The sequence below is a fragment of the Callithrix jacchus genome, chromosome 11, assembly GCF_049354715.1.
Source record: "Callithrix jacchus isolate 240 chromosome 11, calJac240_pri, whole genome shotgun sequence".
Taxonomy (NCBI): domain Eukaryota; kingdom Metazoa; phylum Chordata; class Mammalia; order Primates; family Cebidae; genus Callithrix; species Callithrix jacchus.
Genome location: NC_133512.1, coordinates 91,648,485 through 91,673,930, shown reverse-complemented (window position 1 = coordinate 91,673,930; position 25,446 = coordinate 91,648,485). Strand labels below are relative to the sequence as shown.

Sequence of the window (25,446 nt, the reverse complement as noted above, 5' to 3'; positions counted from 1 at the left end):
TCAACAAATACTCATAGAGACCAGGTCCCTGGGGCTGTGCCTGATACTGAGACAGGATGGTGTATGAGAAACATGACTCTTGCCATTAAGAGATTTCAATCCAATGAGTAAGTAATCACAGCTAATACCATGGCAAATGCTGTCAAGGGCCAAGTTCAAGTTCTATGCAGGCCCAGAGGAGGAAGAACCTTAGAGGTGGGAAGATTCTGCAACACAGACATGTTTAATAATCTTAGAAGCGATCGAATCCTTCCCGTCTCCATCCACCTCCCTCACTGGAACTCCTCCTCCCCCAGTTTGAATCCTAATGCATTCAGGGTCTTCCCTCCTTACGGCCTTATTCTCCAGCAACTGTTCCTACACATTCAAGTACAATTTCAGGGTTTTGTGATGGGTATGCAATCGTATGTGGAGCCACCAAATCCTTCTTTCCAAGTCCTCTTTTTTTTTCCTTACAAAACAGTAAGCACATAGTTGTTACCACGACAAGGGGATCCCTTAAACCTTTCACAATTAATTACCTATAAAATTCAAGCACTATGAGCAAAACCTCGGGCTCCCTTTCATTTCACCTCTCAGTATAACATCTTTGTCTCAGCCTCTTCTGAATCTTGGTTGTCTTTATTATTTTCTCTCTTTTCTTTATGCTCTAATAATAATCTACAAATGATCTAAGGGAAAAAACTTGAAGGGCAGATACATTTTAGCTTTTGGTGACATAATACCATCCTCTATTCTCCTTTCTCAGAATGTTCTAGAAGATCCAGTTAACACCTAAAATAACATACGCCTTTTCCTTCCTTCTCGACTTCACTTTTAGTTTCTCTGTTTCTGCCCGTTTACTGTAACCAGGTCTTCTCAGTTTCCACTTTTAGCAAAAGGACACATAGTGATAATATTTACCGAGATGGGAAAGACCAATATTTTATATATTTAAATGGTGATAAACCAATAATTAGGCTTGAGGCATGTTACATTAGAGATGCTTTTGAGACATCTCTACTCGAAAGTGACAAGGAGACAGATGGATAGATACCCTGGGCCCCTGGAGGGAGTTGTGGGCTGTGCATAACAATATGGGAATCATGGACAATACAGTGCAGAGGAGTGGCCAGGTCACCTGGGAGAGAGACAAAAGCCGAGGGCTCAGTCCCAGGGCCTTAGAGCCACACACTGGAGGGCTTGTGTCTCTACAAACTGGAGGAGGCCTCCTAAAGGAAATTGAGACTAATCAGAGAGAGGAAGTAAACCAAGAAAATGTGGGTTTGTAGCAGCCAAGAGATGAGGGTGTCTTGAAAGGGAGCCATTCCGAGCTGGGGAAAGAAGACTGATGTGGACACAAAATAGGAATTTTGACTTAGATTGGGCTGGACTACTTTTTAACTCTTGAAAATAAGAGATTGACCAGGCACATTGGGTCATGCTTATAATCCCAGCACTTTGGGAGGCTGAAGCGGGTTAATCATTTGAGGTCAGGAGTTCAAGACCAGCCTGGCCAACATGGTGAAACCCCATCTCTACTAAAAATACAAAAAAAAAACATACAGGGTATGACTGTATGGGCCTGTAATCCCAGCTACTCAGGAGGCTCAGACAGGAGAATCAATTGAACCCAGGAGGCAAATGTTGCAATGAGCCAAGATCGCACCACTGTACTCCAGCCTGGGTTACAGTGCCAGACGAGAAAGAAAGAAAGGGGGGGGAGGAAGGAAGGAAGGAAGGAAGGAAGGAGAGGGGAGGGGAGGGGAGGGGAGGGGAGGGGAGGGGAGGGGAGGGGAGGGGAGGGGAGGGGAGGGGAGGGGAGGGGAGGGGAGGGGAGGGGAGAGGAGAGGAGAGGAGAGGAGAGGAGAGGAGAGGAGAGGAGAGGAGAGGAGGGAAGGGGAGGCGGGGGAGGAGGGGAGAAAAAGGTTGTCCTAATATTGTACCTGAAATGGACTGTAAGAGCTGCCTGAGATGTCATCCGACAAGAGAGAAGATTGGCAGAGCGTGGCTGAAGGTAGTGGTCAGTGGAGACCAGTGATTCCTGGCAGCTGGACCCCTGGAGATGAGACAGACAGGAGAGGAGTTTCCTGTCATGAAAAATGTCTGGTCAGCAGGAAACCTGGGAAGTTAATTAAACAGACTCAGATAAAGGTTGGATCAAGGAAAGGTTAAGGAGGAAAATCTTACTGAGGTTGATGGGAGCCAAAGTGGGAGGCACTTAGGACCTGGCCATAGACAACACCATGAAAACCCTTTGCAATATCCACAGTCTCCAGCACTGAACCTAGAGAACTACATAGCAAAGTCTTTGTCGGTGGCACCTAGCACTCATTACTTAGAAAGTGCCCTGAATCTGAGAGGTGGAAGTGGCCAAACCAAGTCATAGGAAGGTATAGGCTACAAAATACATCTGTTGGCTCATTCTCAAGGTCTCACTTCCCACCACAGATGAAATCAAGTTAAAAAGTAATATCAAAAATGCTCTTTAGGCAACACTATCCACAAAAGCCAACAGGTGAAAATAACCCAAATGTCCATCAACTGATGAATGAACAAAATGTGTTCTGTTCATACAATGAAATGTTACTCAGCCATAAAAAGGCATGAAGTTCTGATACATGCTACAACAGATGAACCTTGAAAAACTGTGCTCAGGAAAAGAAGCCTGTATCATATATGACTCCATTTACATGAAATATCCTGAATAAGTCCAAAGAGACAGAAGACAGGCTGATGTTTTCTAGGGACTAGGGGCAGTTGGGATGCTTGCTTCATTGGTACAGGTTGATATGGGGGTGATTTAAATGTTCTGGAATCAGAGAGAGGAAGTGGTTACATAACACTGTAAAGGTATCAAACGCCAGTGAGTGCTTTAAAACAGTTTAAAATGGTTAATTTTGAATTTGTAGACTGTTTTTGGCAGTTATGGTCATTTTCACAACACCGGTTCTGTCTATCCATGAGCATGGGATTTGTTTCCATTTGTGCTATCTATGATTTATGTCAGCAGCATTTTGTAGTTTTCCTTGTGGAGAATAAATGTTTTCCTTGTAGAGATCCTTTACCTCCTTAGTTAGGTATATTCCTAAGTTTTTGTTTTTCGTTTTTGCAGCTGTTGTAAAAGGTGTTAAGTTCTTGATGGCTGGCACGGTGGCTCACACCTGTAATCCTAGCACTTTGGGAGGCCAAGGTGGGCAGATCACTTGAGGTCAGGAGTGTGAGATTAGCCTGGCCGACATGGTGAAACACCCCCCCCCCCCACTAAATATACAAAAAATTAGCTGGGCATGGTTGTGCATGCCTGTAATCCCAGATACGCAGGCGGCTGAGGCAGGAGAATTGCTCAAACCCGGGAGGCAGAGGTTGTAGTGAGCCAAGATTGCACCACTGCACTCCAGCCCGGGTGACAGAGCGAGACTCCGTCTCAAAAAAAAAAAAGAGTTAAGTTCTTTATTTGATTCTCATCTTGGTCACAGTTGGTGTCTAGCACTGCTATTGATTTGTGGACATTGACTTTGTATCCTGAAACTTTGCTGAATTCATTTGTCAGGTGTAGGAGCCTATGGGAGGAGTCTTTAGGGTTTTCTACACATACAACTATACCATCAGTGAACAGCGACAGTCTGACTCCCTCTTCACCAGTCTGGATGCCCTTTATCTCTTTATCTTGTCTGATTACTCTGGCTAGGACTTCCGGGTTGAACAGAAGTGATACAGTGAGCATCCTTGCCCTGTTCCAGTTCTCAGAGGAAAAGCTGTCAACTTCTCCTCCTTCACTAAGCTATTAGTTGTGGCTCTGTCATAGGTGGCTTTTATTAGCTTGAGGTATGTCCTTTCTATGCCAATTTTGCTGAGGGTTTTGACCATAAGGGATGCCAGATTTTGTCAAATGCTTTTTCTGCATCTATTGAAACGATCATATGATTTTTGTTTTTAATTCTGTTTGTGTGGTGTATCACATTTACTGACTTGTGTGTGCTAAACTTACATATCTTGACTTGCATCCCTAGTATAACCCACTTGATCGTGGTGGATTATCTTTCTGATATGCTGTTGGATTCGGTGTTGAGGATATTGGTCTGTAGTTTTATTTTTCATTATGTCCTTTCCTGGTTTTGGTATTAGGGTGATACTGGCTTCATAGAATGACTTAGGGAGGATTCCCTCCTTCTCTATCTTTTTGAATCATTTCATTAAGATTGGTACCAATTCTTCTTTGAATGCTGGGTGGAATTCTGCTGTGAATCCATCGGGCCTTGGACTTTTCTTTCTTGGCAATTTCTTTATTACTGTTTCAGTCTCACTACTTGCTATTGGTCTGATACGATTTAATCTAGGAGAGTTGTGTACTTCCGGAAATGTATCATCTCTTCTAGATTTTCTAGTTTGTGTGCGTAAAGGTGTTCGTAGTAGCCTTGAATTAGTTTTTGTGTTTCTGTGGTATCAATTGTAATAGCTACAATTTCATTTCTAATTGACTTTATTTGGATCATCTCTCTTCTTTTCTTGGTTATTCTTAATAATGGTCTATCGATTTTGTTGAACTCTTTAAATAACCAGCTCTTTCACTGATCCTTTGCATATTTTTGTTTCAATTTCATTTAGTTCTTCTCTGATCTTTGACATTTCTTTTCTTCTGCTGGGTTTACATTAATTTCCAATTTTTTCCCACTGTCGTCTGAGGGGGTACTTGATATAATTTTGATTTTCCTAAATGTATTGAGACTTTTGTTTTGTGGACTCTCATATGATCTGTCTTGGAGAATGTTCCATGTGCCAATGAAAAGAATGCATATCTGCAGTTACTGGGTGGAATGTTCTGTCAAGTCTGTTTGTTGTACGGTATAGTTGAAGTCCACTGTTCCTTTGTTGACTTTCTGCCTTAATCCCCTGTGTCATGCTGTCAGTGAAGTCCTGAAGTTCCTCACTATTATTGTGTTGCCTGCTGTCTCATTTCTTATGTCTAGTAAAACTGTTTTATAAATTTGTGAGCTCCAGTGCTAGGTGCATGTATATTTAGGATTGTGATATTTTCCTGTTGGACTGATTTTTTTGTCATTTTCTAATGTCTCTCTTTGTCTTTTTTAACTGTTATTGCTTTAAAGTCTGTTTTGTCTAATATAAGAAGAGCTACCCCTGCTCACATTTGGTTTCCATTTGCATCAAATACCTTTCTTTACCGCTTTGTCTTAAGTTTACATGAGTCGACAGAAGATATTTGGTTGGTGGATTTTTATTCATTCTTCCATTCTGTATCTTTTAAGTGGAGAATTTAATGTAATTCCCATCAAAATCCATTAGCATTCTTCATAGAACTACAAAAAAATTCTAAAATCTTTATGGAACCTAAAAAGGCCCTGCATAGCCAAAGCAATACTAAGCAGAAAGAACAAATCTGAGGGTATCACATTACCTGACTTCAAACTATACTACAAGGCTGTAGTTACCAAAACAGTATGGTACTGGTATAAAAATAGGCATGTAGACCAATGGAACAGAATAGAGAACAGAGAAATAAAGATATTTACAGCCAACTGATCTTTGACAAAGCAAACAAAAACATTAAGTGGAGAAAAGACACCCTATTCAACAAGTGGTGCTGGGATAATGGCTAGCCAAATGTGAAAGAATGAAGCTGGATCCTCTTCTCTCACCTTATACAAAAATCAACTCAAGATGGATCAAGGGCTTAAATCTAAGACCTGTAACAATAAAAATTCTAAACGGTAACATGAGAAAAACCCTTCTAGACACTGGCTTAGGCAAACAGTTCAATCCTAAAGCAAATGCAACAGAAACAAAAATAAATAGATGAGACTTAATTAAACTAAAAAGTTTCTGCAGAGCAAAGGAAACAATGAGCGTAGTAAGCAGACAGCCCACAGAGTGGGAGGAAATATCTGCAGACTATGCTCCAGCACAGGACCAGGATCCAGAATCTACGAGGAACCCATACAAACCAGCATCCAGCACAGGACCAGTATCCAGAATCTACGAGGAACCCAAACAAACCAGCATCCAGCACAGGACCAGTGTCCAGAATCTACGAGGAACCCAAACAAACCAGCATCCAGCACAGGACCAGTGTCCAGAATCTACGAGGAACCCAAACAAACCAGCATCCAGCACAGGACCAGTATCCAGAATCTATGAGGAACCCAAACAAACCAGCAAGAAAAAAACAAATAATCCCATCAAAAAGTGGACAAAGGACATGAACAGACAATTCACAAAAGAAGATATACAAATGGCCAACAGACATATGAAAAAATGCTCAACATCACTAATAATCAGGGCAATGCAAATCAAAAGCACAATGCAATACCACCACTCCTGCAAGAATGGCCATGATCAAACAATCACAAAATAGCAGATGTTGGCGTGGATATGGTAAAAAGGGAACACTTTTACACTGCTGGTGGGACTGTAGACTAGTACAACCACTATGGAAGACCGCACGGAGATTCCTTAAAGAACTAAAGGTAGAACTACCACTGTATCCAGCAATTTCACTACTGGGTATCTACCCAGAGGAAAGGAAGTCATTATATGAAGAGGACACTTACACACGAATGTTTATAGCAGTGCAAGTCACGATCACAAAAGTATGGAACCAGCCTAAATGCCTATTCATGAAAGAGTGGATAAAGAGGGGGAGGACTCAGGATGGCACTGTGAGAGCAGCCCAGGATTGGAGCTCTCGTTGAGTCTGCAGAGAGGTGGGTCCGAGCTGCATTTCCAGACTGATCTTTGTTGCCCACAGAGCGGGGAAACTCCCAGGTATGGAAAGAACACGGGACGCCGGGCAGTGAGTCTGCCTGGTGAAGCCGGCAGCCGGGGCATGGCGGCGGCCAGCCCTACCCAGCAATCCCCACAGGGCGCGTTTGTCTGGGTGCCCTGTTGAGCCGGCAACCTGAGACTTGAGAGGGCTACACTTGAGACTGAACGAGACTTGGACAGTGGGCCAGCCCAGGGGATTGCAGGGACAGAGCATTCGGGATACCCAGTGGGACGAACAAAACCGCGATTTCAAACTATCCCGAGCAGACGGTCCGAGACGCTCTGTGGGGGAGGGGCGTCCACCACTACCAAGGCAACCCGCCCCAACTGAGATACACGCCCACTGCTGACGCAGCCAGCCGTTGCCAAGGCAACCCATCCCTACTGAGATACACGCCCACTGCTGACGCAGCCTGCCATTGCCGAGGCAACACGCTACAACGAAGAGACTCCGCCACGGGGCGTGGTGGAGACCACAGCAGAGCCTGCAGGAACAGGGCGAATCACACAACAGCAGGGCGGAGACTCGGCAGCAAACAGTGGCTAGTCTGCCTTCTAGCTGGGCAGGACACCTCAAAGGACATCGAAAAATAAAGCCCGAACCCCCCAACACAGAGCATTTGAGAAAAAAAGGGTTTTTTTAATGAGCTCTGTTGCAGCAGAATCAAACATAGCAGCCTAACAGCCCTGAATGAACAACAGAGCTCACAGCTCAGAAATTGAGCTCCTAAAAAGAACAGACTGTCTCCTCAAGCAGCTCCCTGACCCCTCTATATCCAAAAGACTGACATTTGGCAGGCATCATCCTGGGACAAAGATAGCAGAAAAAGAAACGGGTAGCATCCCTCGCTGTGCCACAGCTGCTAGAGGTGCACCCCAGACAGGCAGGGCCTGGAGTGGACCTCAGCAGTCGTACAGCGAGGGGGCTAGGCTGGTAGAAGGAAAACCAGGTAACAGAAATAATTCATCATCGACAATCTGGGTGTCCACTCAGAGACCCAATCAAAAAGTCGGCAACTACGCAGACGACAAGCGGATGGACCCACAAAGATGGGAAGAAACCAGAGAAAAAGGGAGGAAAACACCCGAAACCAGAACACCTCACCTCCTAGAAAGGACCAAGACTCCTCACCAGCAAGGGAGCAAAGCTGGACGGAGAATGACTGTGACGAAATGACAGAGTTAGACTTCAGAAGGTGGATAATGAAACTTTTGTGAGCTAAAAGAACATGTATTAAATCAAAGCAAAGAAACTGAGGAACTTAAAGAAAGATATGAGGAAATGATGGCAAGAATGGATGACTTAGAGAGGAGTATGAATGAATTAAAGGAGCTGAAAGGCACAGTGCGGGAACTTCGCGAAGCATGCACAGGTTTCAATGGCCGAATTGACCAAGCAGAAGAGAGAGTGTCTGAGGTCGAAGACCAACTCAATGAAATTGAACGAGAAACCAAGATTAGAGAAAGGAGCGCAAAAAGGAATGAACAAGGTCTCCAAGAGGTGTGGGACTACGTGAAAAGACCTAACCTACGTTTGATAGGTGTACCAGAGGGAGACGAAGAGAATGAATCCAAGCTGGAAAATACTCTTCGGGACATCATCCAGGAAAACTTCCCCCACATAGCAAGACAGGCCAACACTCAAATGCGGGAAATACAGAGAACACCACAGGGATGTTCTGCAGGAAGAGCAACCCCAAGGCACATAATCGTCAGATTCAACAAGGTTGAAATGGAGGAGAGAATACTAGGGGCAGCCAGAGAGAAGGGTCGAGTTGCCCACAGGGGGAGGCCCATCAGACTCACAGCAGATCTCTCGGTGGAAGCACTACAAGCCAGAAGAGAGTGGGGGCCAATATTCAACATTCTTAAAGAAAAGAACTTTCAACCCAGAATTTCATATCCAGCCAAACTGAGCTTCAGAGGTGAAGGAAAAATAAAATCCTTTGCGAACAAGCAAGTGCTCAGAGATTTTGTCACCACCAGGCCTGCTTTACAAGAGCTCCTAGAAGAGGCACTACACATAGAAAGGAACAACCAGTACCAGCCATTCCAAAATCACACTAAATGCTAAAGAGCATCAACATAATGAAGAATCTACAACAACTAACAGGCAAAACAGCCACTTAGCATCAAAATGACAGTATCAAATTCACACATAACAATATTAACCCTAAATGTAAATGGACTAGATGCACCAGTCAAAGGACACAGACTGGCAAATTGGATAAAAATCCAAAACCCATCGGTGTGCTGTATCCAGGAAGCCCACCTCACATGCAGGGATACACAAAGGCTCAAAATAAAGGGATGGAGGAAGATTTACCAAGCAAATGGAGAGCAAAAAAAAAGCAGGAGTTGCAATTCTCATCTCTGATAAAATAGACTTTAAAGCAACAAAGATCAAAAGAGACAAAGAAGGCCATTACATAATGGTAAAAGGATCAATAAAACAAGAAGAGCTAACGATCCTAAACATATATGGACCCAATGCAGGAGCACCCAGATACATAAGGCAAGTTCTTAATGACTTACAAAGAGACTTAGACTCCCACACAATAATAGTGGGAGACTTTAACACTCCACTGTTAATATTAGACAGATCAACCAGACAGAAAATCAACAAGGATATCCAGGGCTTGAACTCAGACCTGGAGCAAGCAAACCTGATAGACATTTACAGAACTCTCCACCCCAAATCCACAGAATATACATTCTTCTCAGCACCACATCACACCTACTCAAAAATTGACCACATAATTGGAAGTAAAGCACTGCTCAACAAATGCAAAACAACTGAAATCATAACAAACAGCCTCTCAGACCATAGTGCAATCAAGTTAGAACTCAGAATACAGAAACCAACCTAGAACCGCACAGCTTCATGGAAACTGAACAACTGGCTCTTGAATGTTGACTGGGTAAACAATGAAATGAAGTCAGAAATAAAGAAGTTCTTCGAAACCAATGAGAACGAAGACACAACATGCCAGAACCTCTGGGACACATTTAAAGCAGTCTCTAGAGGAAAGTATATAGCAATAAGTGCCCATATGAGGAGAATGGAGAGATCCAAAATTGACACCCTATCGTCAAAATTGAAAGAGCTAGAGGAGCAAGATCAAAAAAACTCAAAACCCAGCAGAAGACAAGAAATAACTAAGATCAGAGCTGAACTGAAGGAGACTGAGACACGAAAAACCCTTCAAAAAATCAATAAATCCAAGAGCTGGTTTTTTGAAAAGATCAACAAAATAGACAGACCACTAGCCAGATTGATTAAAAATAAAAGAGAGAACAACCAAATAGATGCAATAAAAAATGATAAAGGAGAAATCACCACAGATTCCATAGAAATTCAAACCATCATCAGAGAATATTACAAACAACTCTATGCACATAAACTAGTAAACACGGAAGAAATGGATAAATTCCTGGACTCCTGCGTCCTCCCAAGCCTAAACCAGGAGGAAGCTGAAACTATGAATAGACCAATAACAAGGTCAGAAGTCAAGGCAGCAATTAAGAGCCTACCATACAAAAAAAGCCCAGGTCCAGACGGGTTCACAGCCGAATTCTACCAGACACACAAAGAGGAGCTGGTACCATTCCTTCTAAAACTATTTCAAACAATCCAAAAAGAGGGAATACTTCCCAAATCATTTTATGAGACCAACATCATTCTGATACCAAAACCCGGCAGAGACCCAACAAGAAAAGAAAACTCCAGGCCAATATCCATGATGAACATAGATGCAAAAATCTTCAATAAAATATTGGCAAGCCGAATGCAACAGCAAATCAAAAAACTTATTCACCATGATCAAGTAGGATTCATCCCGGGGATGCAAGGCTGGTTCAACATACGCAAGTCTATCAACATAATTCACCACATAAACAGAACCAAAAACAAAAACCACATGATTATCTCAATTGACGCAGAGAAGGCATTTGACAAAATTCAACAGCCCTTTATGCTAAAAACCCTCAATAAACTCGGTATCGATGGAACGTATCTCAAAGTAATAAAAGCTATTTATGACAAACCAACAGCCAATATCATACTGAATGGGCAAAAACTGGAAGCATTCCCTTTAAAATCTGGCACTAGACAAGGATGCCCTCTTTCACCACTCCTATTCAATATAGTTCTGGAAGTTCTAGCCAGAGCAATTAGGCAAGAAAAAGAAATAAAGGGTATTCAAATAGGAAAGGAGGAAGCCAAATTGTCTCTATTTGCAGACGACATGATAGTATACCTAGAAGACCCCATCACCTCAGCCCAAAAACTCCTGAAACTGACAAGCAACTTCAGCAAAGTCTCAGGATATAAAATCAATGTGCAAAAATCACAAGCATTCGTCTACACCAATAACAGACTTAAAGAAAGCCAAATCAAGAACGAACTGCCATTCACAATTGCTACAAAAAGAATAAAATACCTTGGAATACAACTCACAAGGAACGTAAGGGACCTCTTCAAGGAGAACTACAAACCGCTGCTCAACGAAATCAGAGAGGACACAAACAGATGGAGAAACATTCCATGTTCATGGTTAGGAAGAATTAACATCGTGAAAATGGCTATATTGCCCAAAGTAATTTACAGAATCAACGCTATCCCCATCAAGCTACCATCGACTTTCTTCACAGAACTGGAAAAAAACACCATGAACTTCATATGGAACCAAAAGAGAGCCCGCATAGCCAAGTCAATTCTAAGCAAAAAGAACACAGCGAGGGGCATCACACTACCGGATTTCAAACTATACTAAAAGGCTACAGTAATCAAAACAGCATGGTACTGGTACCAAAACAGAGATATAGACCAATGGAACAAAACAGAGGCACCGGAGGCAACACAACATATCTACAACTATACAATCTTTGATAAACCTGACAAAAACAAGCAAGGGGGAAAGGATTCCCTGTTTAACAAATGGTGTTGGGAAAACTGGCTAGCCATGTGCAGAAAGCAGAAACTGGACCCCTTCCTGACACCTTACACTAAAATTAACTCCAGATGGATTAAAGACTTAAACATAAGACTTGGCACAATAAAAACCCTAGAAGGAAATCTAGGCAAAACTATCCAGGACATAGGAGTAGGCAAGGACTTCATGAACAAAACACCAAAAGCATCGGCAACAAAAGCCAAAATAGACAAATGGGACCTAATCAAACTCCACAGCTTCTACACGGCAAAAGAAACAGTCACTAGAGTGGATTGGCAACCAACAGAATGGGAAAAAATTTTTGCAGTTTACCCATCTGACAAAGGGCTGATATCCAGAATTTACAAAGAACTCAAACGGATTTACAGGAAAAAAACAAACAAGCCCATTCAAAAGTGGGCAAAGGATATGAACAGACACTTTACGAAAGAAGACATATATGAGGCCAACAATCATATGAAAAAATGCTCACCGTCACTGGTCATCAGAGAGATGCAAATCAAAACCACATTGAGATACCATCTCACGCCAGTTAGAATGGCGATCATTAAAAAATCTGGAGACAACAGATGCTGGAGAAGATGTGGAGAAAAAGGAACACTTTTACACTGTTGGTGGGAGTGTAAATTAGTTCAACCATTGTGGAAGATGGTGTGGCGATTCCTCAAGGCCTTAGAAATAGAAATTCCATTTGACCCAGCAATCCCATTACTGGGTATATATCCAAAAGACTATAAATCGTTCTACTATAAGGACACATGTACACGAATGTTCATTGCAGCACTGTTTACAATAGCAAAGACCTGGAATCAACCCAAATGCCCACTGATAATAGACTGGATTGGAAAAATATGGCACATATACACCATGGAATATTATGCAGCAATCAGAAATGATGAGTTTGTGTCGTTTGTAGGGACATGGATGAATCTGGAGAACGTCATCCTCAGCAAACTGACACAAGAACAGAAAATGAAACACTGCATATTCTCACTCATAGGCGGGTGATGAAAAATGAGAACACATGGACACAGAAAGGGGAGTACTAAACACTGGGGTCTATTGGGGGGAAAAGGAGAGGGCCAGTGGGAGGGGGAGGTGGGGAGGGATAGCCTGGGGAGAAATGCCAAATGTGGGTGAAGGGGAGAAGGAAAGAAAAGCACACTGCCATGTGTGTTCCTACGCAACTGTCTTGCATGCTCTGCTCATGTACCCCAAAACCTAAAATCCAATAAAAAATTTAAAAAAAAAAGAGTGGATAAAGAAAATGTTTTATATATGTAAGATGGAATACTACTCAGCCATAAAAAGGGAAGAAATAATCAAATTTACAGAAACCTGGATGGAGTTGGAGACCATTCTTCTAAGTGAAGTCACTCAGGAATGGGAAACCAAACCTCACATGTTCTCACTCAGAAGTGGGAGCTAAGCTATGAGGATGCAAAGGCATGAGAATGACACAATGCACTTTGGGGGTTCAGGAGGAAGAGTGGGAAGGGTGTGAAGGATTCAAAAAATGTCATGTGAAAAGGTTCCAGGGAACAATTTGGTACAATTGGAAATTAACAAAACTCGATGGAAATACACTCTGTTTAAATAAAAATACATAAATTGATTAATTTTATGTAATGCAAACCTTACTTCAATAAATTTATTTTTAGTTTTTAGAAATTTCCCTTTAGGAACAAAATGTCATAAAATGCGACATGAAAGGGAAAATGAAAAAGGGCAGGAGTAGTTTGGTAACTTTCCATTAATGTAAATTGTATTAGGGCAGTGAGAAGAGCTTATAAATGACTGTCACACAAACAGGACTCAGATCTTTTTAGCCCCCTAGGGATCCATCTTGCCCTCCTCATCAGGACACATTCGTCCTCAAGCAAAGGAAAATATCATTCCCTGGGATCCTTCCAAGACTCCAAGAGAGTCCCAGCAATTTGTCTTCATAATTTTATGTCCTCTTACTTAAAAGTGCTTCCAAAATTGTATAAGCTTCTGGCTTCTCCAACTTTCTAGACCCATCCTGTGGAGTCCTCTCCAGCCCATGCACTGAGCCAGCAGCTTCCACTCTGGAGCAGTGACTAAAGCCAATGGCAGCCTCTAAAGGAAGAGCCTTTTCCAGGACCAGGAAAGATTTCTTGAGGTGCCAATAAGACCAATCTGCTTTCTGTTTTCAAAACTCCTATGTTTTATTTGGCTCTGATTTCTTGCTTATCTACACAAATGAGTGACTGCTATGTCTCCAGAATTGCCACCTGGGGGACCCAGATGATGCAAGTCCCTTGGTTAATTAATACATCCCGGCCCCAGCTGACAAACAAAAAGATGTTCACCAAAGCCTGGCCCCTCCAAACAGGTAGATGGCATTAAGCTTCCAAGCAAATAACCCAAGTCCCTAACCAGGTCCTAGAGTCCACCCTTCCCCTCTGCCACACCCACCACGCCCACACCAACCACACGTCACTCTTGGATTGCTCTTGCATTTGAGGTTTGCTCCTGTCTGAGACCTTTGCAGTTGGCTTCCCCTCCACCTGGAATGTGCTTCCCCAAAATATCCACGTGAAATTCCCTGTCCTCTTCAGGTCTGTCTCCCATGCTTCTCCTCGGTTACTCGCTCTGAAACTGCACCCTGCCCCCATTACTTACTGTTCCCTTCCGAGTTGACTTTCCTCCCTAATGTTCATTAACGACCCAGGACAGGCTGCGCATTCTGCCAACGCCTCCCTCTGCTGTCCATCTTCCCCACCTGACTATCCACTCTGCGGGGGCAGGAATGTGGACGTTTTCACCACTGCATCTCTAAGGCCCAGGCCAGTGCCTGGTGTGTGATGGGTGTCAGTATCTGTCTGGGGAGGTGGGGCTGGGTTAATTAATCATGCAGTGGGGGTGGGTTAAGATGATTCAGTGCGAGGGGAAAAAGTCAAGTCAAAGGTAATTCATTCACATTTGTCTAATTGTGACGTATTTATACCACGGAGGACCATTCAGCAATAAACAGGAATAAAATACAGATGCATGTGACTGTGGGAATCAATTTCAAATGCATTACTGGGTGACATAAGTCAGACCCAAGAGAGTCTATGCTGGGCTGTCCCATGTACATGTACTCCAGGAACAGGCAACATTCATCCATGGTGATAGAATTCAGAAAGTGATTGCCTGATTTAGAGGGCAGGAGATGAGAAATGACCAAAAAGGGTCACAAGGGAACTTTTCTGGGTTGATAAAAATGTTCTATATTTTGTTTGGGGCAAGGCTACATGGATATACATGTGTTAAAACTCAAATTGAGCACCTCAGATCTCTGTATTTTATTGAATGTAAAATTATCTCAATTATAAATATGTCTAAGTATATACACCCACAATATGAATCATTCATCTTAGAATCTGGGCCTCTCCACTTGCCAGATTCTGGAAGGCACTGGCTAAGGGAGATTCAATAGAAAGGGAAGGCACCAAAAAACCCAGTTCCTAACCTTTATGCTATCTCCCTTTGTTTCATAACTGGACAAATTAACTTCTCTGTGTTGTTTTATTTTGTTTTTCTTTTTTCTTAAACACAGGGTCTTGCTCTGTTGCCCAGGCTGGAGTGCAGTGATGGAATCTTGGCTCACCGCAACCTCCAACTCCTGGGTTCAAGCAATCCTCCTGCCTCAGCCTCCCGTGCAGCTGGGACCAGAGGTGCACACTTGCACACCCAGTTTGTTTTCTTAATTTCCAAAATTGTCAGTAGAGACCGTCATGCCTGCCGAGCTGTGTTAAGAGCTAAAACCGCAATGAGATGTAAGCAGCTGTGAGCAGGCAATCCTCCAAGCTCATCTTCCTGATTAATAAGGCCGTCTTACAGTCCTCACACTTACAGACCCAAACCCCTTGGACAGAGGCCGAGTGAGACATGCCTTTGCTCCACTGTCCCCTTTGGTGACTGCTCTACATTGAGCTGACAATGGGGTAATAATAGAACGTCAGATTTGTCGGAAGAGCTGTCTGCATTACCTAACTTACCAAAAACGAAATGTCACAAAAGGGGAATTCAGAACAAAAGAAACTTTACATCTAAATGACAACGAAGGTCAGTATTTTTTATACATCTCGATGTACTCAGTCTTCATGATGTTCAGAAGCCATGGCATCGGGAACAGACAGTCCTGCTCCTGTGGTCCCTGCTTTGCTGCTCCTCCTCTGAGGCTCTGAGGACATCCTCTGGCCCAGACCTAATTTCTTTTTCTTTAGAACATCTGCCAGGGAAGAAAAGGAGGGCATGCATCGTTTTGAGTGCTTTCTCCTCCCAACCTCCTATTCACCTGACAGCCCGACCTGTGCCTGACACTGCCTCAGCATCATACAGGAGAAATACGATTGGTCAGAGACGGACCCCTGGCTTCACCGCGACCCGTCACCAGCATGCACGCCAAGCAGCCCTCAATGTCCTGGGGGCCAATGCTGCATGTGGGTGAGTGGGGGAGCTCTGGCTGCCATCCTGGCTGACCCACAGCCACCCGAGTGACCTTGGAGTCATGCGCCCTCTCTATGCCCCAGGCTCCTCTCCACCTGCAAGGCGGGTGTAACAAGAATACACATCTCATCCGTGGTGACTACAAGATATGGCGCACACAAGTGCTTAAAGCCCCGCTGGATCCTTGGCTTCTGTGCTGAAGGGGCACGGAGCGCTGAGGGGCCGAGGACACACCCGCACCAGCTGCCATGCAGTGTGTACCCTAGAATCGTGTGATGCCCTAGGATAGAAATTCACAGCCTGGGCTCAGGGGGTCTGAACAACAAGGTCACCGGTAACTGAGGAGCATATGCATTCGTGCATCTTCCTCAGAGGAGGTGCCACAGCCTTTGCAAATGAGCCCCGACTCCAAACGCCATTCCACTCAGCAAATTCTGTGAGTCCCGCAATGCGTCAGACAGTGCTAAGCCCGGGACGCCATGACCACAGTGAATGAGAGCAAAACAGACAAGCAACTGAGTCCCCTTATCACAGCTGGGTTAGGGGAAGCCCAGGAGTGGGGACCAGGAGGGGCAAACAGAAGGGCAGCAGCCCTATGGAGAAAGACAGACCCAGGAAAGCTCCTGGAGGAGGTGGTGTTTACCTTGGGATCTGAAGGATGCCAAGAATCTGCCCCCTGCCTGCTAGAGGAAGAGGGGTCCAGTCTGAGACCAACACACACGAAGACCCAGAAGTGACAGCTGCCAGAGACTGAGAAATGAAGAGAGTCCTGTGATAGGAAACAGCCAAACACGAAGCTGGAGGGTCCCGTGGAGCAAGAGCCCGAGAGCTGTGAGCATTTGGTGTGCCAGAGGTTAGGCCTGGGTTTTTGGAGGGGGTCTCTGTGCCTGCAGGGTGAGGAGCGGTTGCGAGGTGCCAGATGGGCAGCCACCATGTGAGAGGGGCCAGGCCACGGCAGTGAGGATGAGAGGGACTTGTGGCAAGTCCAGAGGCGAGTCCACAGTGTTGCCAGAACGCCCGTGAGTGGTGGGGGCTGGGGTGGGCGCTGGGAGAGAAAGCAAGCGTGATTCCTGCATCGCTGCTGGAAAACCAGAGGGATGAGGTGTCATGCCTGTGAGAAAATGACTCGTAGAAGTTGGAGTGCCTTTAAAATGTTGGAGTCCACATGACCAGAGGCAGGCGCGGAGAGAGCTCCGCGAGTCCTGTGGATGTTGGAGACATCAGGGTGGCGGGGTGAGCTCAAACGCGGAGGCGCAGAGAGGGAAAAGAGAGGAAGGTCCAGAACAAAACCCTGAACAGCAGGGACATTCCAGGTGGAACACAAAGCAGAGATCCCACAAAGAACCCTCAGACAGGGACGGCCAGAGGATGGGGAGGAAATCAGAGGCGTGTCACTGCGCAGGGGAAGGGCGTTTCACAAGCATCTCCACTATGCAATGCTGGACAAACGTTTTGAAAAATAGGTGACATGACCTGAAAAGAGGTCCATAAAATATTGCATTAAAAAAGACTGCGTAAGGCCGTGTGGCGGCTCACACCTGTAATCCCAGCACTTTGGGAGGCCAAGGTGGGTGGATCACTTGAGCCCAGGAGTTCGAGACCTGGCTGGCCAACATGGTGAAACCCCATCTCTACAAAAAATACAAAAATTAGCCAACATGGTGGCACATGATTGTAATCTCAGCTACTTGGGTGGCTGAGGCACAAGGATCATTTGAACCCCGGAGGCGGAGATTGCAGTGAGCCAAGATTGTGCCACTGCACTCCAGCCTGGGCAACAGAGCAAGACTGTCTCACCGGAAAAAAAAATTGCATAGTATGACCCACTTGTGTAAAACCTGAATCAAAGCTATATGACACCACATGTTGAACACTTTCAGCATGCCAAGCCTTCTTCAACAGGCTTTACGCACATTGACACACTGAATTTTCACAAAGCCCTATGAAGTGGGTATGATTTTTAACCATCACTTTACAAATGGGGAAACTAAGGCCCAGATGCACCAAATGTAATTCCCAAGGTCACAGCTGGTGAGCGGTGAGGAACAGATGTCCATCATAAGCAATCCAGGGAGCTGGACAGAGGTTTCACTGTTAGAACATCAGGGAGCGTTTGGAAGGGAGTGAAATGAGTCTGAGACCCTGCAGGGTGTGCAGAGCTGTCCCGGAAGCAGCCACGGATGTGAGCGGCAAGATCCAGACAATCGAAATCCAAAACATAGACTTTACATCTTTCAGTCTATGAGCAGTAGCTGTGGAACAGGAGGAGGAGGGGAGCTGGGGGCTGGAGACGGTGAGACATCTGTGGGAGGCCGGAAGGAAAGCAATCCTTTGTGGAGGTTTGCCCACAGGGACAGTGCTGCAGCTGGAGGGGCCTCGGGAGGGGAGAGAAAGGCGCATCTACCCAGCGTGCCTGTATAGATGGAAGAAAGGAAGAAAGACCAGAAGGCAGAGGCACGGAGCCTCAGCCAGGGAGAGAATGAAGCCAGACAGCCGAAGCCCTGGGGGCGCAGGAGCAGGCTCCTCCAGAGTTAGGAGAGAGTCCAGGGGAACAAGGCACAGGCAGAAAAAGGATAGAAAGTCAGAAAGTGAGGAAGAAATTCATGCTGTTTTCCGATAGTCTCAAAAGAAGAGATTAAAACTCGATGAGATGTGAAGACTCACATATGAGGATGCCCAACAGGCTGGGGAAAAGTCACTGCTGTGTTGCTTTAACACAAAACGTTGCTGTTTCTTGTAACTCCATCTTGTACTTGTAAAGTTAGAGAATCATCCAAGTGTAGTATCTTTTCTTTGTAAAAGGAGGGTTTTCTTACACATTCTCTGTATCCTGCTTATTGATATTGTTCGTGTGTCATCCTGTTGCTTTGTCTCCATTAAACTCCAGATATAGGGTCATCCATTAGGAAGGTAAGATGTGGAGCCAGACAGAGAGCTGTGTGCACAACTGCATTATCTGCGGGGCCCAAAGACCACGCCCACAATAGTGAACTCAAATGTGGAACGTTAGTATTAATGCAGGCAGAGAGAGAGAGGAAGACAGGGAGAAAGTGCTCGCTGGTATTTTACTAAGTAATGCTCTATCAATAATTGTAACTTTCTAATCCTTTAACAAATGATAAAGCCCACACATCTCTGAGTCCCGCTGCCTTCCCTGTGGCATGCACCATCTTCACCCATTTTAACCACGTCGTGATGGTCTAAGTGAGAATCTCGCATTTCTAAGAGCCAAGCTAATGCCAAGATTTTTGTCTTGGTAACCACCGTTCTTCTCTCTGCTTCTATGAGTTCAACGTTTTCAGATTCCACATCTAAGTGAGAATATACAGTATCTGTCCTTCTGTTCCTAGCTTATTCCACTTAATGTCCCCCAAGCTCACCCAGGTTGTCATAAATGACAGAATTTCCTGCTTTGAATGGCTGAATAATATTCCACTGTGTGTGTGTGGACATGCATGCACACATGCACATATGAGTGTGTCTGTCTCTCTCCCACACATCATTTTTATCCACTGAGGGACAGGTAGGTTACATCATATCTTGGCTACTGTGCAGCATGTGCAATGAACATGGAGGCCTCAGCCCAGGCCGCTGCTTTCCGACCTTTTTAGATAAGGCAGCTTCCAGGAACATATCCCAGCAGGTGTGCTTTGTGGCTACCACAGAATTTTGAAACTTCATCTCGAGTGCCCTTAGGTGAAGCACAGACTCTCCACTTCTACACAAGCCTTGCCATTCTCCACTGCGTCCCAGCCAGCTTGCTCACCAGCACCAACTGCAGGCCCATGAAGGAATGAGATGGAATGGGGTAAGAGAGAGAAACACACACACACATACACACACACACACACACACAGTCCTTAAATTCACAGACATACATCGGAGTTCAGCTCTCCTACCTTTTTTTTTTTTTTTTTTTTTTGACAGAGTCTCTCTCTGTCACCCAGGCTGGAGTACAGTGGTGCGATCTCAGCTCACTGCAACCTCCGCCTCCTGGGTTCAAGTGATTCTGCCTCAGCCTCCTGAGTAGTTGGGATTTTAGGCACATGCCACCACACATGGCTAATTTTTGTGTTTTTAGCAGAGAAGGGATTTCACCATGTTGGCCAGCCTGGTCTCGAACTCCTGACCTCAGGTATCTGCCCACTTCGGCCTCCCAAAGTGCTGGGATTACAGGCGTGAGCCACCACACCCAGCCTCTCCTACTTATTTTCTATGGAAGACTTTCTGGTGAGCATCTTCAGTCACTCTCAGGCTCCTCATCTGTGGGTCGCTAACATCTTGCCAACCCCCTCCACAGTAACAGTCAACTGCGTTAACCTACAGAATTGGTGCAGAAAGCAAAATTAAATGACAGAGCTTACAAACTATTTTAAAATATATTCAGTGCTGAGGATTGTCACTTCCAAAGATCAAGAGCCATAAAGGACCTTGCAAACTCACCCTGAGTTGGAGCCAGAAGCACATGCCCCACCGCTAGCTGTAGGGTAAGTCAGCACAAGCACAGAAGAGGGAAAATGAGAAGTTCTTTCAAACATCTCTTATGAGCAAGCCTGCTCGCTGGCAGTGGCAAAATGTACAGTGGTTAAACTAATTTTTATTGCACTGGTGTACAATTTTGAAAGTCAGAAATACAATCAAGTAAAACGTCATTTTTTTTCTTGATTTTTCAAAACCTCCAGATCCATATAATTTCGATCTGGATATTTGCAGTAAAACAAATGCTCACAGTAATAGGAGCGAACTCCGCCGTCACGACCACACTTGACAATGCCAAAGCCACGTTCCCAGTGCTCTGCTTTGCAGGGATCGCTTACTGTGAGGACATTTTTCTGGAAGGGTAAAATGGAATTCAACCGCACAACCCCTAATAACGCTAATAGAAACCACACTGCACCCACAGCACATTTCTGATAGTCTACGAAATGGAAATCAGATTTTGTGGTGACATCAGTGGCTGGCACGTGGGCTGAAACACTCGCTGGTCAGGAGAGGAAAGTCTGTTTCTGAAAATGTCACTTGTGTCCTGTGGTGACGACGTGAGTCAGGCTGAGGTCAATTTGAAATGACACCTGCTACACAACAAACATGTCCTCAGAGCTCATTCTGGATAAATCAACAAATTCTGCAGACCTCCTCTGTGGAAAGTCACTATTAAATTTTGCAAATGGTATTTTCCTTCCTGGTGTTTATTCCACCTTAATAAAAATGGTTCATAGTTTTGTAAGTAAAGCCAGTCTCCTCCACCGTAATCTAAGCCCCATGGGGGTAAGGGCCATTTCTTTCTTATTCATCTTCATATTGTCCAGAGGTGAGGGCGCAAATCTCTGTTGACTAAAAATACAAGTGTGCAGAGTTTTTTGGGTGTGGGGCTGGGGCGGGAGCACTATATTTAAAGGAGTATAAGTCAGCATCCTTGTCATCAGGAGTTCACAAACCTAGCTGACTAATGAGACATCACAGACAAAAGATAACTTACAGCATAGATGAAGAATCAGCTAAATGACAAATCATTTAGAGAATAATCCCAGTAGACCTTCTACACTTACTATTACAATGCCTGTCTTTGTGCAGATAGCCTTATTCTGTAAAATTACATTCTTAAGTGACACTCCCAGAGCTGGAATGAAGTGGTAGTATTTGATAGAAAAATAGTATTTACACCCTTCTTTTGTAAAAATTAATTTAAAATGGTAATATTTGTGGTAGCTTCACAAGCTTCCTAGTTTAAAGCTTTAGAAAATACTTTAAAAGAAAAATTATTGAAGTATATGAAAAATAAAGAAACTTTAAAACAATTCCTTAATCACTTAGTAATTGTTATTACTCCAATATGTAAAAAGCTTAGCTCTCCCTCCTGTCCTTACAAAAAGGAAAAAATCTGAACCATCTGAAAATCAAGGACCTTTTTTGCATCTGTTGAACAATTGAGGTCATAGGGAAAACCACTGCTCTGAAAACTGAGAGACGAAAGAATACATGGAGAATCGCCGCCAGAATCAGCTCACCTGGGGCGGAAGGGCTAGAGCCACAAGCTGGTAGGACTATTAGAGGGTGATTTGGATGGACTGCGGAAGCCTGCACAGGGACCAGCCTGAGAGTGAGAAATTCCTGAGGCCCAACCTTAGCGGGGCCCACACTCTTACCTCCAGGTTCTCAAATAAAACCCCACCAGGTTCTCAAATAAAGAGCCAAGAAAATTCCCTTGTATTTTAGTCAAGGAGAAGGGAAAATAATCATTCTGAAACACCCAGAGCATTCTCCATCACAAAAGCCTCTGCAGGGAAAAGACTTTACCGGGGACTTATCTCACCTACCACCTGCAGGGAGGATGACTACCCATCTCCATCCCCGTCTGGCTCCCTTTCTCACCAAAAGAAAATAATATAGGTCAGAAGCTCTGAACTACTTAAAGAAAGGAAGAGCATCAGACAAGGAGTAAATAAAGGTAAAATATTTTTTCTTATCCTTAATCTTTTCTTATCAGTAACTATTTTTTCAATGTAACAATAGTAATAATGTATTAGGTGATTATAGTATACAGACCAGTGAAATGAATGACAGCAACATTGTAAGAGATGGGCAGGAGAGACTGGACACCTTGTTGTAAGGTACCTACCTGCACTACTAGTGAACTGCATTATGTTATTTCAAAGTGAACCTAAAGTAGTCGTCAATGTTTATTGCAAATTGTGGAGTAACCACTAAGAAAATATTTAGATATAAATATAACTGATAAGCCAAAAAAAGAGAAAAAGAGGGATCATGTAAAATGCTCAGTGAAAACCAGAGAACTCAGTAAAAGAGGGGAAGGGGACAAGTTCAACAAATAGAAAACAGTTACAAACATGGGAAATACTAATCCAGCGAGATCAAAAATCACTTTAAATATAAATGGTTTAAATATACCAATTAAAAGGCAGAGATTGCCAGAGTGGATTAAAAACATCGAGACTCAGGCAAGTGTCTACAAACACGAGCATACTTTCTCTCTTCCTGCCCGATCACAGCACTCCCACCAAATTCTAAGCTCTGCAAAGATGAAACCTAATTTGCTTCAGCATTTTTCAGCATAGGGTTGTTTTTACTAGTATTTGTGTTACTATAACAATGATAGAAGTAATAATATCCACCACTGAGTAAGCACCTATTATATGCTAGGCATTGTGATGGTAATACGCAGGAGGTCCTTAATGATAATTTGATGAATGGGTGGATAAATTAACAGACCAGTTAATAAAAACTCAAGCATGCTGAATTCTGTCTTCACCTACATCTATCTCCAGCTTTCTTTTAATAAGCGCCTACCATACAGCCAGATCTGGGTTATACAAGCTGCAAAGGGAGAGGAAAAAGCATAGATTTTAATCTAATATTCAGTTCCCCATGAAGAAACTGTCTCTAGTATCAATAAACTCTTCATCTTTCACTGCCTTGCCATTCACCGACCTCCTAAGGACTGATCTGTCTGCTTTTTCTGTCCTTGCTCACAGTGATGGAAAATAGGAAATGCATAAAGTACACACCCCACTGCTTCGCAAATTGGGTTATCACTAACAGAGAACTGTGCGCTCTATGAAGGAAAGTCTTGAAAGTAATCTAATCTACAGGGACCCCGTCTTCATTCCCACAGATCAAAACATGCACAATCTGGAACTCTGACACCAAGGGTGAGGATGGACCTGGATTTATGGAACCAGATCAACCTGGAGGCCCAGTGTGTGACAGTCGCCGGGCCAGGATGACCATGTGGGCGCTGTCCTGAGCACCAGGAGATCCGGGTTGCAGATCGGAGCTAGTCATTATCGTGCACAAGCTCCCCAGTTCTCTGACCTCAGTTTTCATCACCTATGAAGTGAGCAGACACACTCTAAATAGTCTTTCATCTCCCCTCCAAATTCAAAGTTCTAAATTCTAAATTGATGAAAACAATGTAATCATTATTGACTCTATACACAACTCTATTGTAGGATTCAGTACTATATGAGAGTGTGGGCACAGAGACAGTACAAAATACAGTAAGTTCCCATTGTCTTCGTTAACACTGTGTCATAATTTAAAAGATAAATGGTATTTATCAAATACAAACACAAGGTACATAAAACCAGCCGCATTCCACACCACGTCTGTGACCTCTCTTCACTCCTGAACTTACTTAAACTTCAATAATACCATGTTTCCTCACAACCAGCCAGCTTTCAAACTCCTCCACACACTGGCCCAGAGCTCCTGACCCTTGATTTTTCTGTTGTGAAGCCAAAACTCCTACCATATCACAACAGTATTACCAGTACAATATTATTTGGTGTCCATCAAGGGTATGTCAGGGACCATGCTCAGTGGTTTCCACATTACCTATTTCATCCTCATTCCAAATCCATGAGGTAGGGTCCCACCCACATTCAATCCACAGAGAAGCTGTGTCTCTGGGAGATTAGGCAACTTGGCTCAGGCCGTACGTCTAGCAGGTTTTAGAACCAAAAGTCAAACTTCGCTGCTCCCAAGTTCCCATCCATGTTCTTGCCATTTTATCAGCTTTTAAATAGCTTTAGTGGCAGAACCCTCTCTGGAGGAAAAATAGGTACAGAGAACCCCAATATACAAAATAAAAGTGAGCGTATGCTAGACATATAAACACATAAATGAACACACTCTTCTAAAGGAAACATTTTCCTATGATACAGGAAATGAATGAAGATCATAACAGATCCTGACACACACACGATCCTGGAGTTGCTCACCGCACCTGCAGACACCCCATCAGCCTCTGCACCCGTTCACTTTGGTATCTTGTTTGGGTTGCACACTGCCCTACTTAGTAGAAAATAATGGTGGGTTTTTAACATCTCACCTTGCAGTCTTTAGCTGTTCTTCAATCAAAATGATCCAGATGTTTGCAAGAAGCGCGGGTACCTGTAAAAATATGTAAAGCAGCCCCAGGCTTACAATATCTACCCTATGTACCTAAAATATAAGGGCACGATGGCCAGATGCATATTCACCTGTTACAAATGACTGATAAGCTGCTACTAGGTCAAATATCAAGTATATGTAAAAGCTTGTGTGCTCATTCATTGAGCTAGTATTACCATTACAAATATATATACACACACACATATCTATACACACACACATATGTAATGCTCTGGAAACATTGTCTTTTGCAGACTTTGACATGAGTGGGAATCACAAGCCTAAATTCCAAAAAAGATCATTATAGAGATAAAACTTTTAAATTAATAATGGAGTTACAAGAAGTTCAAATATGAGC

The 25,446-nt window shown here is 43.8% G+C and overlaps 1 protein-coding gene across 1 annotated transcript in view; it reads right to left on the bottom strand.

Moving 5' to 3' along the window:
* Positions 1-1,902: 1,902 nt before the first annotated feature.
* Positions 1,903-25,446, bottom strand: part of LOC118143578 (uncharacterized) — a 42,361-nt gene continuing 18,817 nt past the window's right edge. Inside the window, exons 3-4 of the mRNA XM_035253093.3 lie at positions 25,027-25,088; positions 1,903-2,038 (exon numbers count right to left, since the gene is read on the bottom strand). Of these exons, the coding sequence (XP_035108984.1) occupies positions 25,048-25,088 (41 nt within the window). The 3' untranslated portion in view covers positions 1,903-2,038; positions 25,027-25,047. The remainder of the gene's footprint in view (positions 2,039-25,026; positions 25,089-25,446) is intronic.